At 45.2% G+C, this 20,125-nt stretch overlaps 1 protein-coding gene across 14 annotated transcripts in view; it reads right to left on the reverse strand.

Annotated features, from left to right (window-relative positions):
- SVOPL (SVOP like) overlaps window positions 1–20,125 on the reverse strand; it is a 181,371-nt gene that overhangs the window by 60,126 nt on the left and 101,120 nt on the right. For 9 of the 14 annotated variants that reach the window (XM_085885764.1, XM_085885765.1, XM_085885766.1 and 6 more), the window contains 4 exons: window positions 18,459–18,584; window positions 17,382–17,510; window positions 10,651–10,724; window positions 134–291 (listed from right to left, as the gene is read on the reverse strand). In XM_085885764.1, coding sequence (XP_085741890.1) covers window positions 134–291; window positions 10,651–10,724; window positions 17,382–17,510; window positions 18,459–18,584 — 487 coding nt within the window. Of the gene's footprint in view, window positions 1–91; window positions 292–10,650; window positions 10,725–17,381; window positions 17,511–18,458; window positions 18,585–20,125 lie in introns of all 14 variants that reach the window. The other 5 variants (XR_015059354.1, XR_015059353.1, XR_015059355.1 and 2 more) reach the window with 3 other exon arrangements.

Consider the following 20,125-nt stretch of genomic DNA (forward strand, 5'->3'; position numbering starts at 1 on the left):
TTGGTAATGGAACACACCCTGACCTCATTAGGTTCATGCTGCCCATTATACCCTGACCTCACTTCCTTCATGATGTTCAGTGTAAATTCACCTCATGCTACCCATATCAGGAAAAACAGAAGAGTCACCGCACACAAAGATTCTCCCAAAGTGCTCGTAAGCAGTGTGATGTAGTCAGCAGTTTGGAAGAGGTGGCAGTAGCACTGCGATTCCTGAAGAGTTTCTTCCTTGTGCTGCAACAGCTCAGAACTGACAAGAACTGTGCCATAGTAGTTGAAGGCCACTCCAAGCCTACACATGAAAGCACACTTGGTTACATACACCCACCAGTATTGACAATCTACCGACAGTAATGTCAACATCGATAATTTCCGAATTGGTGAGGACACAAGAGTAAGAGGAAAATGAGAGCTCTGGGACATACCCAATTAAAAATTGAAGTCAATGGATAAAAATAAAAAGAGACAAACTTCCCACAAGCCAGGGGTATGTTCAGTTACCAAGTTTAAGTTTCTTGATGAGCACTTGCCAAGTGGCTTAAGCATTCAAGCAAGCACTCCATTCAAAACTGGTGACAAAAAAAAGGCTGGCTTGGAAAGCGCTAGCTCGCTGTTTGGTAACTGAACACATCCCTGCTTTCCTCTCCACATGACCAAGAGATGCGCAATCTCCATATTTCCAGCAGCTGACACGGCTTTGTTGTCAAGGGCCAACAAATGGTTCTTTTGAAATACAACTCTGGTAAATAACCCAATGACATTAAAATGAATATCTTGAGAAAGGGTTGTTATAATAACTAAAGTTTACTGTACTGATGTGTTAAAAACCAGCATAGTTTCCAGTACCGATGTGACCAGAAACCATGTTGCTCAACCTTTGGAAATGTATAAATACCTTGCAAGTCATGAAATTTTATATCATTCCACAAAATCGTCCAAACCGTTGCAAGTCCCTTCCACACAATGTCTGCTGTCAGTGCAAATAAGAGAAAACGTAAAAGTTTCACGGCCGAATTTAAACTGAAAATTAACGAAAAAGTGGGCTGATTTCTGGAGAAGAAGGGGACGAGAGTGATGATTATATGAATTGGGACAGACCTGTGGTGTGTTGAGTTATCAATCAGCTAGCCAACGCTTGCCAAGCCAGCCGTTCCTTATCAATGATTTTGAATGGAGTGCTTGCTTGAGTGCTTGCACCATTTGGTGAGTGCTCCACAAGAAACATCGTAACTAAACACATCCCATACTTGCCGACTGAGAGCTGCTTCAGCTGTTTCACAGCAAAACAGAAGACGAGAATTTTGTGGGTTTTACAGAAGACAACATTCCGATACCTTAAAAAGCTTTGAAATGAGATGTATCCATGCAGGTAAAATATGTGAAAGAACTGTAATTATAGACATTACAACTAAACTTACAAAAAAAAACCTGCCTCTTTTTGTTTCTTCTTGATAATTTAACTTGGCCCCTTGTGGCTATGTCACGTGCCATCTGGTGAGGTCAGGTAAGGTATTGGAGCATGCGCCAGAGAAGCGCGTCGCTGCGTCCACTTTCCGCTGGTACTCCAGGGGCCTCCGTCTGGCCATCCCTCAGGCAGATGCCAGGCCCATCCCCATCTCCTTGAGATGCCGATTAACCTGCTGCAACCACGAGGCACGTGGTCGGCCCATTAGCCTCCCCAACTGACGAGACTCCTTCGCTGAGAGAATCTGGTGAGCAGGATCAGCATCAGGAAAACGAGCGAAATGTAAATACGCCGCAGCTGACGCCCACGGACTATGCAGGTAACAAATCTCATTTAGGTCTCTCTCAGCAACCACTAGTTGGACACAAAGTCCGACCAGCGATAGCCAAGGATTCTCTGAAGACACCTGGTACCAAAGGAATTAAGTCTCTGTCTCAGATCCTTGGTGAGAGTCCAAATCTCACATCCATAGTGCAAGAATGGAAGCACCAAGGACCTGATGACTCAGACTTTTGTCTTCCTACACAGGTACCGGCAGCGCCAGACCCCATGATCCAGTGTATCCATGACTCCTCAGGCCCGACCCAGACGTCTATTGACCTCTGACTCACAGCCAGCAGAGACATGAATATCACTGCCAAGGTAAGTGAATTTCTCCACAACCTCAACATCCTCACCACAAACAGGTACAGACAGGACAACATCATCCAAGATGTCATTGGAAGCCTGGATCTTAGTTTTGACCAGGAAAACCCGTAATCCCAGTGGCTCCAACTCCTCATTCAGCACCTCGAGGGCCACCAAAAGGATATCTAACATCTCCGCAAAGATGACTGCTTCATCTGTGAAATCAAGGTCAGAGATCTTGACATTCTCAAATGATGCACCACAGCCTGATCTCTCCGACCACCTCCCCAGAATCCAGTCCATTCAAGTGCTGAAAAGTGTGGGGGCCATTACACACCCCCGATGTCCAACTCGACAGCTGGTGGATCAGTCTGGTACAACCGCTCAAAGTAACCGGCCCAGCGGGCCTTCACTTCAGACTCCTCTGTCAAGAGCCTACTACACTCTGCTCTCACTGCAGTACACCGAGGGATGGGCTTGGATGAACGCAATGCGTGAATTCCCCTGAAAGAAGGACAATAATTACTTGACCACAGGTGATGCTCTACCCCCTCACAGATTCCTCGCACATAGGCCTCCTTGTCCACCCTTGGTGCACGTATCGTTTTACGCCTTAGCCCCCTGAACAGCTCAGCTCTGCCATTCAGCCTGGCCCTGTGACTCTAATTAATGGTATCTAGTGTCCCTTGAGAGACAAAATTGTTCTTCGCCCCAAGGGGATTTCCAAGACATTCACCGGCAACATCAAGAATGGTGGTCTTGAAGGCACTCCACAACTCTTCAGGATCCCAAAGCACCCAGACCCCCAAATCTCCACTCAGGTCAGGTCAGGTATGGGAGCATGTGCCAGAACAGCGCGTCGCTGCATCCACTTTCCACCGGTACTCCAGGGGCCTCCATCTGGCTTTCGCCCAGGCAGATGCCAGGCCCATCCCCATCTCCTTGAGATGCTGGTCAACCTACTGCAACCACGAGGCACGTGGTTGGCCCATTGCCCTCCTCCACTCATGAGACTCCCTCGCTGAGAGAATCTGGTGAGCAGGATCAGCGTCAGGAAAACGAGCCACATGTCCATACAGCCGCAACTGACGCTCACGGACTATGCAGGAAACAAATCTCATCTGAGTCTCTCTCAGCAACCGCTCGTTGGACACAAAATCCGACCAGTGATAGCCAAGGATTCTCCGAAGAGACCTGGTACCAAAGGAATTAAGTCTCCTTCTCAGATCCTTGGAAAGAGTCCAAGTCTTGCATCCATAGAGCAAGACTGGAAGCACCAAGGACCTGAAGACTCGGACTTTCGTCCTCCCGCACAGGTACCGGCAGCGCCACACCCCATGATCCAGTGAATCCATGACTCCCCAGGCCCGACCTAGACGTCTATTGACCTCTGACTCACAGCCAGCAGAGACATGAATATCACTGCCAAGGTAAGTGAATTTCTCCACAACCTCAACATCCTCACCACAAACAGGTACAGACAGGACAACATCATCCAAGATGTCATTGGAAGCCTGGATCTTAGTTTTGACCAGGAAAACCCGTAATCCCAGTGGCTCCAACTCCTCATTCAGCACCTCGAGGGCCACCAAAAGGATATCTAACATCTCCGCAAAGATGACTGCTTCATCTGTGAAATCAAGGTCAGAGATCTTGACATTCTCAAATGATGCACCACAGCCTGATCTCTCCGACCACCTCCCCAGAATCCAGTCCATTCAAGTGCTGAAAAGTGTGGGGGCCATTACACACCCCCGATGTCCAACTCGACAGCTGGTGGATCAGTCTGGTACAACCGCTCAAAGTAACCGGCCCAGCGGGCCTTCACTTCAGACTCCTCTGTCAAGAGCCTACTACACTCTGCTCTCACTGCAGTACACCGAGGGATGGGCTTGGATGAACGCAATGCGTGAATTCCCCTGAAAGAAGGACAATAATTACTTGACCACAGGTGATGCTCTACCCCTCACAGATTCCTCGCACATAGGCCTCCTTGTCCACCCTTGGTGCACGTATCGTTTTACGCCTTAGCCCCCTGAACAGCTCAGCTCTGCCATTCAGCCTGGCCCTGTGACTCTAATTAATGGTATCTAGTGTCCCTTGAGAGACAAAATTGTTCTTCGCCCCAAGGGGATTTCCAAGACATTCACCGGCAACATCAAGAATGGTGGTCTTGAAGGCACTCCACAACTCTTCAGGATCCCAAAGCACCCAGACCCCCAAATCTCCACTCAGGTCAGGTCAGGTATGGGAGCATGTGCCAGAACAGCGCGTCGCTGCATCCACTTTCCACCGGTACTCCAGGGGCCTCCATCTGGCTTTCGCCCAGGCAGATGCCAGGCCCATCCCCATCTCCTTGAGATGCTGGTCAACCTACTGCAACCACGAGGCACGTGGTTGGCCCATTGCCCTCCTCCACTCATGAGACTCCCTCGCTGAGAGAATCTGGTGAGCAGGATCAGCGTCAGGAAAACGAGCCACATGTCCATACAGCCGCAACTGACGCTCACGGACTATGCAGGAAACAAATCTCATCTGAGTCTCTCTCAGCAACCGCTCGTTGGACACAAAATCCGACCAGTGATAGCCAAGGATTCTCCGAAGAGACCTGGTACCAAAGGAATTAAGTCTCCTTCTCAGATCCTTGGAAAGAGTCCAAGTCTTGCATCCATAGAGCAAGACTGGAAGTACCAAGGACCTGAAGACTCGGACTTTCGTCCTCCCGCACAGGTACCGGCAGCGCCACACCCCATGATCCAGTGAATCCATGACTCCCCAGGCCCGACCCAGACGTCTATTGACCTCTGACTCATAGCCAGCAGAGACATGAATATCACTGCCAAGGTAAGTGAATCTCTCCACGACCTCAACATCCTCACCACAAACAGGCACAGACAGGACAGCAGCATCCAAGATGTCACCGAAAGCCTGGATCTTAGTTTTGACCCAAGAAACCCGTAATCCCAGCGGCTCCGGCTCCTCATTCAGCACCTCGAGGGCCCCCAAAAGGATATCTGAAGTCTCCGCAAAGATGACTGCATCATCTGCGAAATCAAGGTCCGAGATCTTGACATTCCCAAACGGTGCACCGCAGCTTGATCTGTCCGACATCCTCCCTCAAATCCAATCCATACAAGTGCTGAAAAGTGTGGGGGCCAGTACACACACCTGACGAACTCCAGTACCAACTGGAAATAAGTCAGAGATGGTACCACCACACTTCACAGCACTCTCAGTACCAGAGTAGAGTTCAGACATCAGATCGATCAGTTTTGGTGGCACCCCACGAAGACCAAGAATCCTCTAGAGGGCATCCTGGTTCAATGAATGGAATGCTTTACAGAGACCAACATAGGCTGCAAGCAGCCCCTGCCGAAACTCTCGTCTGCGTTCGGTGAAGACACAAACAGCAATGATATGGTCAATCGTTGACCTCTTTGGTGTAAAGCCTGACTGCTCTGGAAACTGGTGCTCAAGCAGATGGTGGCGAACCCTATCAAGAATTATCTGAGCAAAGACCTTGCCCGGCACTGAGAGCAGCGTCACCCCTCGGTAGTTGTTGCAGTCTTGGCGATCACCCTTCCCTTTCCAGAGAGGGACAACAAGGCCCCTCTTCCAATCAGTTGGGATGATGCCTGTGTTCTAGGCAGAGCACAAAACTGCATGCAACGACACGAGTGTAGCATTTCCACCAGCCTTGAGAAGTTCAGCATGGATGCCACAGATCCCTGGAGCTTTGCCCCGTTTCAACCGGTTCACCGCAGCCCGTGCTTCTACAAGCGAAGGTGGACCACAATTGATTGGAGGGTAAGCAACAGGGATTGTAACACCATTGACGTCCAACTCGACAGCTGGTGGATCAGCCTGGAACAACCGCTCAAAGTAACCGGCCCAGCGGGCCTTCACTTCAGACTCCTCTGTTAAGAGACTACCACTCTCTGCTCTAACTGCAGTGCTCCGAGGGATGGGCTTGGATGAACGCAATGTGTGAATTCCCCTGAAAGCAGGACGAGAATCACCTGTCCACAGGTGATGCTCTACCCCCTCACAGATTCCTCGCACATAGGCCTCCTTGTCCACCCTCAGTGCACGTACAGTTTTACACCTCAGCTCCCTGAACAGTTCAGCTCTGCCATTCAGCCTGGCCCTGCTACTCTGGTCAATGGTATCCAGTGTCCCTTGAGAGACAAAATTCTTCTTTGCCCTGTCGTGAGTTCCAAGACATCCACCGGCAACATCAAGGACGGTGGTCTTGAAGGCGCTCCACAACTCTTCAGGACCCCCCAAAGCACCCAGACACCCCAAATGTCCACTCAGCCTGTTCGCAAACTCCTCAGCTGCTCTTTCGTCCTTGAGCTTGCCAACATGCAGCCTCGGCTGGGATGGTACCATTCTTCATGATTTAAGGTGCAACTTAAGAGTTGCTACAACAAGCCGGTGGTCAGTATTGAGGAACTGAGCACTCCGGTGGAACCTGCAGTTCTGGATCATCTTCCAGTGACCATCAACGAGCACATGGTCAATCTCCTTTGCCACACTACCAGCATTGGAATACGAAATCCAGCGATGAGCTTGTGGGCGCTGAAACCATGAACTGGCCACCCGAAGTCTATGACTTCTCATAATACGCTCGTTGACCGGTGTTGCCTCAATTATCATTTGAGTCAACTTATTGGACACAGCTACAGCAAGTCCTTGGGCATGGTAACCATCAGAGCGACCAGACCAATAGTAGGTGTAATCACCGGCCATGATCTCCGAATCCAGTCCGGTCTCTGAACCGGTCCGGTCTCCGAACCTCACAGAGTGCTGCAATGCCAATATCCAACGCTTGAGCTCAGATAACAGAGAAAGGTGATCATCCTCTCTTAGGGATAGGACATTCCAGGCACTCACCCAAAGGGACCGCCTCATGTTATCCCAAGGAGACTGTCGTCTGGTGGCCGACACCTCAGCATCACTCTGACACACTCTCCCACAATCTGACCCTGGAATGTTACCCCATGATTTCCCTCCTATCATCAAAGATTGGGGGTCCCGAAGGCTTTGCTCCAATCCCGTCATCTAGTGAGCTGCTCTACGAAAGGAAGCTGCACAGGAGATATTCCCATGGAGTGGGTTTTCAGATTTTTTTTATGCTTTGAGAATGTTTCACGGAATGAAGGGTTTTACGGTGGCCGGAGTGCAAATCCTGCAACCAACCTCCAAATAAGAAGTAACCCAACTGCAGGAGGACGTCCGCAGACACAGTTGGGCGCTAGATATGGATGGTAGTTGGCTCACAAGGAGCTATTCCGCCCTTTGACAGGTTTTGTTTTTAATCCTGCTGGGTGTCCATATCCAAACACCCTCGTCACCAAAAAAACCTGGTGGGGGAGATGGTTTTGTCACCGCCAACCCGTCCATGGAACTGGTTAGTACAGGTTTACATGACACCTATAGCAAGTCACAGATCTGATCTGGCCTGACATGACCCAGGTCCGGTGAAATGTCATATAAGCAGCACACGAGAATATCCCGCAGTTGGAATTTTTGGAAATAATTTCATGGATAGCCCACGGGTTATTTGTGCGAAAACACGGTCCTCCACACATTCGTCTTTTCTCTCAATTTTGTTAAAGGCCCGGTCACACCTTGACGTTTTAGCCAACGTATGCCGATTTTTGAATTTTTTTTCTAAAACGCTGGCACACGTTGAATACGTTATGGGTAAGTTTTGATAACATTGAGAGCACGCTGGCATACGTCGTAGTACGTTGCCATACGTCGTTGTACGTTGCCATACGTCGTAGTACGTTGCCATACGTCGTAGTACGTTGCCATACGTCGTTGTACGTTGGCTTTAAACGTTGTACTTTTCGGTTGTCCTCAAATTTTTTCATGCTTGAAATTTCACGACGTATGCCGGCGTATGACTCACACGTTCCGCTACGCTGGCCACAAGTTGTAGGCACGGTCTGCGATCGTTGACAGACGTCAACACATGCTACTTGTAAGTTAATCATAAGTTGAGACACGCCGAAGTAGTGTTTAGAGTACCCGAAACTTATTTCCTACCTATGATTAACGTGTTGTTGGCACGTTACGCGATCGTTGCCACACGTCGACAGACGTTACTTTTAAGTTACTCATAGGCTGAAAGACGTCGGTATAATGGATCGTCCTTGCGTCAGCGTCCACGGCCACGGCCAGGACACTTATTTGCAGCATTCTTCAAACTTTTCTTCGGCATGACGAGGATGTTCACACTTCGATGTCTAGCTTGGCTATGATTCCAATTGTCCATCGGCAGCGTCTATTTAAAATAGTCGAGTTTGAGCGTTTTAACAGGTTCAGAAGAAACGTTTCAAATTTCCAAACCCCAGCGTCAAAAACAAAAAAACAAAAAAAAAACAAAGGCGAGTGACAGCAATTTAAATCGTTCATTGTAAACAATGAAACTAGCTGAGTGGTACCGTTTAAAAGTCGTTGAGTGTAAAAAAAATCCAATTGTTGAGCGCAAGCGTCTACTTTCAATAGTGGAGATGCAGCCATTTAAATCGTTGAGTGGCAGCCTTTGAACCTACCCGTGGACACGCGGACGCAAGGACGATCCATCATAACCCACACCCTCCCCCTCACACCCACCTACTACTGCCAACATGAACAAACTACTACTAATACTAATACTAATAGTAATACTGATACTGATACTGTTACTGCTGACATGGACATCGACTCAAAAAGGACTCGAAAACACTGTTGGGTTCCCCTTTTATGAGCAGCATTTTTATATACCAATTCCCAAAACCGCTGGGAACACGTCTTTATATGGCAGTTGTAAGCTAGAAACACGTTCATTTATTTTTTTTGTCGACCGGAAGACGTCATTGGAATACGTCTACATACGTCAATGTGTGTTGGGACTACGTAAAGAATTGGTTCAAAGCACGTCAAACATAAGTTAGAAATAAGTTTCGCGTAAAAAAGACATTACCGCGACGTGTTTCGACTTATGAGTAGCTTATAAGTCGCCTTTGTGGACGTGTGTAAGTGTCTACATATCGTGTGTAAAACTTATCCCCATCGCATGCGGAACGTGTGTCATACGCCGAGTACGTCGTAAAATTTTGAACATGTTTAAAATTTCTTGACATACTCTACTTACTACGACTTATGATAGCGTATTTAGCGTTCTACTCGCGCATACCAAACTTACCCATACCGTATTCGACGTGCCCCAACGTTTTAGACACACTTTTTGTTACGTCGGCATACGCTGGCAAGATCGCCAAGGTGTGACCGCGATTTTGACCCTTCCATTTCTACGGCAGTTATGATTTGAATCGTTGTGCGTCAGCCTTTTAATAGGCTACGTCACGGCATCGTCGGCGATGCGTGCAACGCGCTATGCCTGAGTTAGACTATCGGTGGGCATCGGTTGTGTAGGCAGACAACAGGTTCAGCATTCGTTGGTATAAGTTATCTATAACACAACGAAACGTTCTGTGTCCGTTACCAATGCGTTATACATAAGACCAAGTCGCTATGAATACGTCCGAATCTTTAAAAAAAAACATCAAAAGTTCAACGAAAGCCAGCGTTTTACATAAATTTTAACACGTTGCCATCGCTGGCTAAAACGTCAAGGTGTGACCGGGCCTTAACCACTTCATGGTCAACCACCATTGGCTTCAATGGTATGCACACTCACCTCTAAGCTGTATAGCCTGGGTTTGAATGTTGGCCGAGCTATAAACTGTCATCCAGGTGTTTCACAGTCAGGATGATTCATCAATGAGTCATCCTCGGATGGACGTTAAACTAGCGTCCCGTCTGCCGGCATAAGTTGGTGGACGTTAAAGACTCCAGTGTCCTTCGCAAAGAGTATGTGAGATATTGCAGGCACCCTGGCCAAATTCCAAATTCATACCCCAACTATATTTCGTCGAACGTCAGGCCTGGCCAGCCAGTTCATGAAAGACTTGGCCAAAAACTTCCCCTGGCCAAACCCACAAGAACGTGAGAATAATTGGGGCATTAAAGAATAAGAATAAGGTCATCGATCATCTTGCCCGTTGCGAAGAGTTTTACACTTGTGTGTCAGGTGAATGATGTCACCTTCCAGCAACGCATTCAAGCATGGCCACTATTGTTTCGAACATACCTTCTGCTTTTTTCACCTGTAGTTTTCACGTGCCAAATTGGAACCAAAATATTTTCTAAATTTAAAGAATGCAATGTGCATCATTTTGGAATACACATTGTTAAAATTGCAAATTACAGTAAACCAGCACACTGGTAATACCACGCCCCTCCAGATACGAGGTTAAAATATAATGATTGCTTCTAACATAATATAAAATTTGTGCAAAGACCTGCGTTAACTTCAGTCGCCGCATTCTTTCTTTGGTGGACTCGATTTTCGAACTCGTCTGAGAGCCAGACGCTGCTTGGGAATTGTGTGTCGTACAAAGTCTTTCCATGAAAACCACAAACATGTCTTGATATTCTTCGATGAGTGCATACCAATGTATATAAAAAGAGGTCCTTTGAGACCGTACAAAATAAGACACTTACCAAATCAGCCACAACTGAAGGCTCGTCCTCAGGTATTTGGCATCAATCAGGTCTCGCATGTGACCCAATCTTTCCTACGTAAATCACAGCCAGAGTGCCAAATTAAATGTGAATAAATCATCCCAGCAATGTAATTTTAAACAGATTGAACAAAGAAAAGTCAAAACAAATTACTGAAGACAAAGTGAGTGGTACAATGTAAATACAAGATGGCAGTTTCTTATACAGTAGAACATGGGTGTACAGAATGGTCAGGACCAAGGGTGTTCCGGATAAACAATATTTCCAGTTAAAGGATTTTTTTGTGTACAAAGTCGAGGCTCGTGGAGAAGATAGAACAGAGAATGGATCAGGATGTAACAGAACAAAAGGAACAGGAGGGGGTGTGGTTGTGGGGGGAACACATCAACAGCAAGTTTGAGGGACAGAATAGAGACTTGGACAAATGGGGTTGGGGAGGACACACACACACACACACACACACACACACACACACACACACACACACACACACACACACACACACACACACACACACACACACACACACACACACGCAAACTCTCAGGCAAGAAGAACTGTAAATTTGGAAGGTTAGATGCCTTGGGGTGGGAGGTTAACGGGCACAAGTGTAAATCTCGAGGGGGATGGGGAGGATATATGCCCCCCACATTTTTGCCCAGTGGGATGGTCCATAGGATCCTCCCCCCCCCCACCCAATAATTTTCCATGGAGTGAAAAGGAAATAAGCAAATGTTATAAATAATTCGTTAAAAAAAAAAACATTAAAACTTCTCGAAGCACCAAACAGCTATCATTAGGAACTTACGTATCTAAGTTTACAAAGATAATACGTGCAACCGTGTGCTGCATGCCAGAACGCAAACCACGCATTGTCGATTTTCCAGATGTTTGAGGGTTTTTTTTTCTTGCAGTGGCCATTGGGCCTTTTGTCACATGTCTTAGTAACAGATCAGTTTACCGGTTCAGTGCTGTTCAAAAATTACGTCAGTAATGATGTAATTTTCTGACATGCAAGCAAGTTAATTACGCAAGTAAGAACGTAAGTTTAAAAAAAAAAAGAAATCCCCCCCCACTTTTGAAAACGGATTTACGTCACTGTTAACGGGAGTAGAAATATCATAATTTTGGATGGAGGACGATCTGAGATGGTGGTGAACAGCTGTCTTGAAGACCTGGGAGGGAAGAATGAGATTGAAGAGAATGTGGAAGTTGGTTCCCTAGTTGGGGGGGGGAGGGGGAGGAAGAGGAAAGAAGGAGTGGAGGTGAGCAATGAATTTGAAATTTGGGAGCTTCACCAGAAGAGTGTTGGTGGACCGTGTGCACCCTACAGACAACTGGGGGTGAGGAGGGTTTGGGGGGGTGGCATGGAAGGAACAGAGGGTGCAATACATCAAAGGAGGCAGTTGAAGACAGAAAGACCACCAACCTGTCTGCAATGGCAAAGTGATAGCCCCATAGACTTGGCTTAATCATGGGAAATTCCAATAATTTTGAAGGTCTTGGCTTTCATGGCATCAAGCTGAGCAAGGTCTGAAGCAAGGGCATGATCCCACAGTGGAGAGCAGTACTACATGAAGCTGCTGATGAAAGCCTTGGAGATGGATAAGAGTTCAGGTGTGCCAAGGAAGTTGTTAATAAATTGCACTGGTCTGTGTCATTTCAGAGGTGTAGGTTTTCTCAACGGTTCCTCGATGCTTTTTGCATGCTGAATTTAGAAATGTATCTCATTTCGCTCAATCAGGTCAAGTTTTTATGCTATCTCAATTTTAAGGAAAAAAATAATGAAAATTTTTGTTCATTTAATTAGCATTTTTTTTATTCAAAATCAGACTCACATTGACAGAAAATGTACAAACTATACATATAATGACGCACAAGTGCCATTAATGTGAAATTCAACATTAAAAAAGACGAAGGAAAACAGCGACTGCTGGAGCAGCATGTGTGAGAAGTTGGGTGTTGCCAGAAACAACGATTTATCTATATTTTTCTGAAATTGAAATGAAAGTAATTGAGAAGGCACTTTCTTCCACATCAAGTGTACTTGCGTGTCATTTTATATATAGTTTGTATATTTTCTGTCAATGTCAGTCTGATTTTGAATTAAAAAATGCTAATTAAAAAAACAAAAATTTTCATTATTTTTTTCCTTAAAATTGAGATAGTATAAAAACTTGACCTGATTGAGCGAAATTAGATACATTTCTAAATTCAGCATGCAAAAAACATATAGGAACCGTTGAAAAAACCTAGACCTCTGAAAAAAATATTTCAAATGCAACCCAGTGTTATTTATAAAACAATTAGTTAATTTTAAAAAAATGGATGTCATTGTGCTATGTTGTACCCCAACACTAACTCTAACCCACACCACCCTCATTCCCTGTGTACTGTCCTCCCTCGCTTTGCACATGCATTCTCTGAATATGCCATGCAAAGTGATCTGTTTTACATCATAAAAAAGGATTTACTTTCCACCACTATCAAAAAACTGGAAGACTGCAATTCAAATTCCTATTTTACCAGTACAATACTGCAATTTTATCGATCTATAATTCCAGCAATCTGTGTGTGTGTGTGTGTGTGTGTGTGTGTGTGTGTGTGTGTGTATGTGTGTATATGTGTGTATATGTGTGTATGTGTGTGTGTGTGTGTGTGTGTGTGTGTGTGTGTGTGTGTGTGTGTGTGTGTGTGTGTGTGTGTGTGTGTGTGTGTGTGTGTGTGTCTCTCTCTCTCTGCCTGTCTATCTGTATGTCTGTCTGTCTGTAGGCGACTGCCGTTTCTCGACGACCGCTGGTCCGATCTCATTGAAACTTGCCAGGAATATTGCCAGACACCCGTGGATGTGCCTTTTCGAGGTTTGATATTAATCGGACGAGCGGTTCCCAAGTTACGGCCATTTATCTGTCGACCAATGACAGGACACAGTGCTATGACATCACAAATGACGTCACAATTAGTTTATTTATTATTATTAATTTTTTTGCACGATTGACCTCACAATTCTTCTTCTTCTTCGTTTGGTATGACGTCACAATCGATGCTGGGGACCTGAGTATGTGTCTTTTCAAGGTTTGATATTAATCGGACGAGCGGTTCCCAAGTTACAGCCATTTATCTGTCAACCAATGACAAGACACGGTGCTATGACATCACGAATGACGTCACAATTAATGTTTATTTATTTTTTATTTTTTCACGATTGACGTCACAATTGACGTCACATGAGGGGGACGGGAGAGGGGGGTGAGAGTGGGGGCGAGAGAGGGGAGGGAGAGAGGGGTGGGAGGGAGAGAGGTGTGGGAGAGGGGGCATCAATTCAAGAGAGGGGGAGAGAGAGGAGGAGAGAGAGGGAGAGAGAGGGGGAGAGAGGGGGGCAAGAGAGGGGGTAAGAGAGGGGGCGTCACAATTCTTCTTCTTCTTCGTTTGATATGACGTCACAATTGACGCTGGGGACCTGAGTATGTGTCTTTTCAAGGTTTGATATTAATTGGACAAGCGGTTCCCAAGTTACAGCCATTTATCTGTCAACCAATGACAAGACACGGTGCTATGACATCACGAATGACGTCACAATTAATGTTTATTTATTTTTTATTTTTGCACGATTGATGTCACAATTGACGTCACACGAGGGGGACGGGAGAGGGGGTGAGAGTGGGGGCGAGAGAGGGGAGGGAGAGAGGGGGGTGTGGGAGGGGGGCGTCAATTCAAGAGAGGGGGAGAGAGAGGGAGAGAGAGAGGGGGAGAGAGGGGGCAAGAGAGGGGATGAGAGAGGGGAGGGAGAGTGGGGGGTGAGAGGGGGCATCACAATTCAAGAGAGGGGGAGTGAGGAGGGGGTGAGAGAGGGGGACGGGAGAGGGGGGTGAGAGAGGAGGGGGAGAGGGGGGGGGCAAGAGAGGAGGCGAGAGAGGGGGCGTCACAATTCTTCTTCTTCTTCGTTTGATATGACGTCACAATTGACGCTGGGGTCCTGAGTATGTTTCCCAGGTGTTTCCCAAGTTATGGCCATTTATGATACGGTTGGTCCGATCTAATTGAAACAATGCCCCAATCCAGTCATCGTTTACGAGAGCGAAGGAACGAAGCTGCACATCCTGGCACGCACCTACGGGCCCGCACTATTAAGTAAAATTACAGGTGCAGTACATACATGCGAGTTGTTTCTTTGAGATGCCTTTTCCTTGATTTATATACATACCTCTGTATATTCCATATCCTGGGCTAATTGCCTTAAAATTTTCTCTTCCACAATATTGAAACATGCATAAGCCAACGTCATGAAAAAAAAAAAATTCCTAATCAAATAGATGTTTAGACAAAAAAATGAGGCTGCTCTGGTCGATCGAGAGTTCGACAAGAAGAAGGGCAGAATTTATGGCTGATGCTTTGGCCATGCCACATCACGTTCAAAGGTGAATTATTTGTCAGGAATCAAACCAATTACATTTAAGTGTTAATATTCATGATGCAGAATGGAAATTAATATACAAAGGGTCTCCAGTCACCAGGGGATTACACTGACTGCAAGTAGTCTTTGCAGGATCCTGTATGACCTCAAGCCAAAAAAAGTGGCCATTTGGTCATCACTGCCATGGTAAATTTTCTTTCCAGCTCAAAATATCAATTTTCTTGATGGTTTGCTGAAATCTAACGAGGGCAAAGTCAATGGCACGCCATCGGAAATCCCCTCACTTCCCATCTAAAGCAAAGTTGAAAGATGGCAAAAAGTTCTATCAGGAATGACCCAAAGTCAAATTTTGAGTTAATCCCCCCCCCCCGTTTTGACCCCAGGTAACCCTTAGTCTCCACCACCTGGGGCATGAACTGAAGGTCAAATATTTTTTAAAAATCAATAAATATTTCATGCGTCCCCAAATGTTGATTGCATGTACCAAGTTTCTTTAAAACACAACATTAAAAAAATATGGGCCAAAATTGCATTTTTTGGTGTTTGACCTTTTGACCGCGCCCCAGCAGGCAGGTCCAAAAATTATACTGCTCTCGCACCTTCTTGCCATGTGTCGATCATTACTACCAAGTTTGGTGAATTTTGCACAACTGTTTCGGAGGAGATAGTGTGACGGACGGACAGATAGAATATAGTACTTATTAACATAACCATATTCTCCAGCAATGGGTTTCTTCTTTGTTGATGGCGACGTTCACTGAATGGCATAGCTTTTAATCCTATCAGCATTTCTTTCTATCAGCCGTATGCTTGACTCGTTCGCACTGTAAGCATGGTCACACTATGCTGCAGTCTCTCAATTTTCAAGATGACAAATAATTTTTAGTTTACTCAGCCTGTCATCCTTCCGAAGTCAGCAAAATGAGTACCAGCTTGTTGGGATGATTGAGCCATTCGAGTATCCTGTGTCGGAGTGGCGACCCGTCAAGGATTGTGCCCAATAGCCCAAGAGACTACTTCGGCAGCACCAACGCTCTGTACCGCGAATGGTCCCAATGGATTGGATTAGATTTCAGCTTAGTTTCTAATGAAAATAACATTACTTTTCTTCATGCTTGACAAATCTTCAGTTGGCGACGCATTTACAGGACGTTTTGGGGTGGCCGTAAGGCAAAAAGGTACAAAAGAGATGACGAGAGTAAAATACAGGAAGCTGAAAGAAAGGAAAAAAACATGCCAATATTTCCATATGAACGTGATAACTAACTGTGTCAGGTGACTATGCATTGGGTTGCTGGGGTTGAGCAGGGGTATGGGTGGGGGGTAGGGGAGATTACCCTGCACATGTGTACTCCCTTAATGCACTGCAATACCCTCTCTCATGAGTCATAATAAAAATGAATGCACACATGCCTGAATCAACTCAACCAATCCGCTCATCTCCCATGCTCAGGACATGCATTGTCTGTTGTCAAGTCATGCAGTTGTGAAACACACCCATGCTGAGCAAATTTTGGGTGTTGAAAAAACCAAAAACATGTACGAGTGAATTCATACATTGCAAGTGCGTGCAAAGCGAGGGAGGCGTGTATTTAGACCCGCCCTGTACAGCTAATGGCAGGCGGCATGTGGGATGTCAAATATACTAGCGAACCGCAGTCAATCTACTTCTATATCCATTGTTGTGAATGTGAAATAACAAAATAGGGAGGTGCCACACATCTGAGAATGATATGCATGCTGATTACGTAATGCCCTTTTGGGGAGTTGATAACCCTTCCCATAATTATCTGTGTGTTTGGACTTACCCTATATAACTGAGAACGATCTGCATGTGTGAGAATGGATGGGAAAACCTGAAGTCGTATTGATGACTCGCTTTCGCATCTGGGGGACTGTATTTCTGCCTCTGCTTAGTTCATTGATCTGGATTTTTCACTAAAGCACTCTCTGTATCGGAAACCTCATGTTAACATGTTTAAGAGCCATTTTGAATTCATAAACAAGGTACCCGACAAACATGTTTGGCTTTTAGGAGAGCAACTCGTGATGTTGTACCAACCAGGGTTGGCCACAAAACCCAGCCCGGCTTTGTTCGATGATAAGACCTTTCAATAAACAGCTCTAACAACCCCACAAGATGTCCCCCCCCCCATTATTGTACCTGCATACGATGACTAGGCATGACTGGAATGGATTTCTCCGACATACAGATAAATGTTGTGAAGCTCATACTCGTGTATCCTCGGTGCAAGTGTGTGCACAGTGATGATGTTGTTGGAACCAATAAACTCACCGATGGATTGTTAACGAGGGTTCCCCGAGGCAGGTCTTTCGAGTTCATTTTTGCGATACTCCGTAGCGTCTCCAAAGCTGCTTTGTTCTTGCCGACCGATATGTTGAACCGTGCAGACTCTGGAACAAACTGCAAAATAAGAATGGAAATTGCAAAGTCATTTGCCTGTTAATCTCAGAATGAATTTAGTGACCAAGGTTGAACAAAAAGTCATCGTTGTGCTCGTTTGTCCCTCAACAAGGCAAAAAAGAAGTCAAGTAGACTCCTGACCACTCAAGATCTCTCCACCAACTACAGCATCCAGGATATATGGTGTATGAGGTGCATGAATGCCATATGGTGTGTAATTAACCTTCAGGTTTAATTGCACTGCGGATCATGAGGAGTTGCGGTGGAGCACACTAAACCAAGATGTGGCATTACAGAATAAGTGAAGAAAAAGAGGGTGAATGGGGAAATCTGTCAGTTTACTTTGCAGCTATTAAGTGGAACATCAAGAAGAAGTCAAAAGGAACCTGGACGTGGTTTGCCAGTAACCCCATTCTGGTGACCACCATCTCAGACCATTCCCCACCCACAACTGTAATCTTTTCAACCACAAATTAACCCCTTGACCCCCAAGCCCACCTCTTTCTAAGTTTCTAGCTTTTCCTTCCTGAGATTTTGTGGCTGGATCAATCTTGTGACCTCTATATCCTCCCCTACCCCTCATTCTTCCCCACATCCCTTATTTCTTCAAATCTCCTCTATCTTGTTTCTCAACCCTGCTGTTGGTGTGTTCCCCCTCCCTTTCGACTGTTCCTTTTGTTCTGTTACCTCATGATTCACTTGTTCTAGCTCCAACCACACTCCAACAAAAACAATGTTCTGAACGTCGACAGAGTATACAAAAAAGGGATACACCAGTAATACGTATAAGTGTAAGGACAGATGCAGCTTTGCAAACTTGGTGTTTGCACAAAACATATTGGTGACAATTCAATATTGGATCTCGAGTTTATGAAGGACAAATAAGTTGCACATTTTGGCGCAGGAATCGCAGGTAGCACATGATGTCTGCATATGGGTGTGGATAACCTTTAAGCAGATGAGGATGAAAATACTGGGCAGGGAAGAGGCACGAATGAGCCAGCGCCAACCCAGCATGGGTATTATGATGAATGCCCCAAGCACGAGCAGGCTGGAACCCACGACCCAGAAAATCTATGGGAGAAGATCACGCATGGACAGCACTTGTATTTATTTTGTGTTCAACTTTCCTCGACTACAGATTCTATATTAAACCAAAACCATCATCCCTAAAGAGAAACTAAACCCAAAATTCCAAAATGAATAAGTACAGCACTGCATTTGATGAGTCTCCCACTTGGCATTAGGAGATCTATAGCTGTCAAAGACAAATGATGGTATGGTATGAGATTTTATAGGATGAGAAGGATAACAACAACCACCACAATGACAGCAATCCTGTGACAGAATGGCACTGGAACCTCCGCATAGACACTGTGACATCATCCAGCATGGCAAATGTTTTGAGAAAAGTATACTTTTGACTGAGCCAAACGGAGATAAATGCAAGTAAATATAGATGGTATAAGCAGAAATGCAACACATTGTTCACCATTCTTATGAAGTTCGGTGATGATTAGCAAAGCAGTGAGAGAGAAATATGAAGACAAATGAAGAAATACACACAGACAGACTGACATGCATTTAATTTATGTACAGTGGCCTGCAAAAGTATTCACCCCTTTCACATTTTGATGCCACCTGAGCTTATTTCATGAAGCTTTCAAATCATATTTAACATATAGAGTCCTCACAAACGACTCCAAAGTGATAAAGCTAAAAAATGCAGATAAAATGTGAACAAGTTTGATCAACAGAAAAAAACAAAATGATTCTCCATTGCATAAGTATTCAAACCCTTTGCATAATTAACCCAAAATCATTTCAGGAGCTAATTATTTGTTTGAAATATTACAAAACAAGTGTAACAGGTTTCACCTGTATGTAATCAGTGGTTTAACGAACCAGAGAGTTGGTGTCAAAGCCACCCAATGCTCGCCTGTTTATACATTTATCGTTTTTAAAAGACTAGTCTAATAATATTTTTTTATAAAGCATTGCAGTGAAGTCTGATCCAAATAATTTTAAAGCAATATATGTATTTGTATATTGTAATCAGTGAAAAATAGTGTGGTAGATAAAAACATTAGAAAGGAAATAACTTGCACCAAAAACATTAACATTTTCATGCTCACGCTCACGCCAGGGGTATCGCTATAGCTCTCTGTTCTTCGAACAGGCGAGCGAAAAAAAATGAAGCTCCCCCACTTATCTAAGACATTTTAAGGTGCAACTCATTTGGTCAACCAACAAGGCAAAAATGGAGACCAAGGAGATTTCCAAAGAAGTCAGACATAAAGTGATGGAGAAGCAGCATTCAGGAGAGGGTTATAAGATTTCAAAGTCGCTCATTAACTTTCAGTCACCCTTTGAGTATGATTAATTCCATCATTAAGAAGTGGAAGACGTATCATAACACCCAAACTACCCAGATCACGTCAACCATCCAAACTCAGCAGCCGGGTGAGCAGGAAACTGGTTTTGGATGTCACCGTAAATCCAACAATGATTATTGAAATATCTGCAAGGTTCTATGTCCGAGATGCAGGTGTTCCTCTATGTCAGTGTTCATCAATCAACAATATCCCGTTCCCTTCACAAAGTTGGCCTCTATG

This window comes from Eptatretus burgeri, chromosome 6 (genome assembly GCF_056783735.1).
Source record: "Eptatretus burgeri isolate ZD-2024b chromosome 6, Ebu_testis_v1, whole genome shotgun sequence".
In the NCBI taxonomy this organism is placed as follows: domain Eukaryota; kingdom Metazoa; phylum Chordata; class Myxini; order Myxiniformes; family Myxinidae; genus Eptatretus; species Eptatretus burgeri.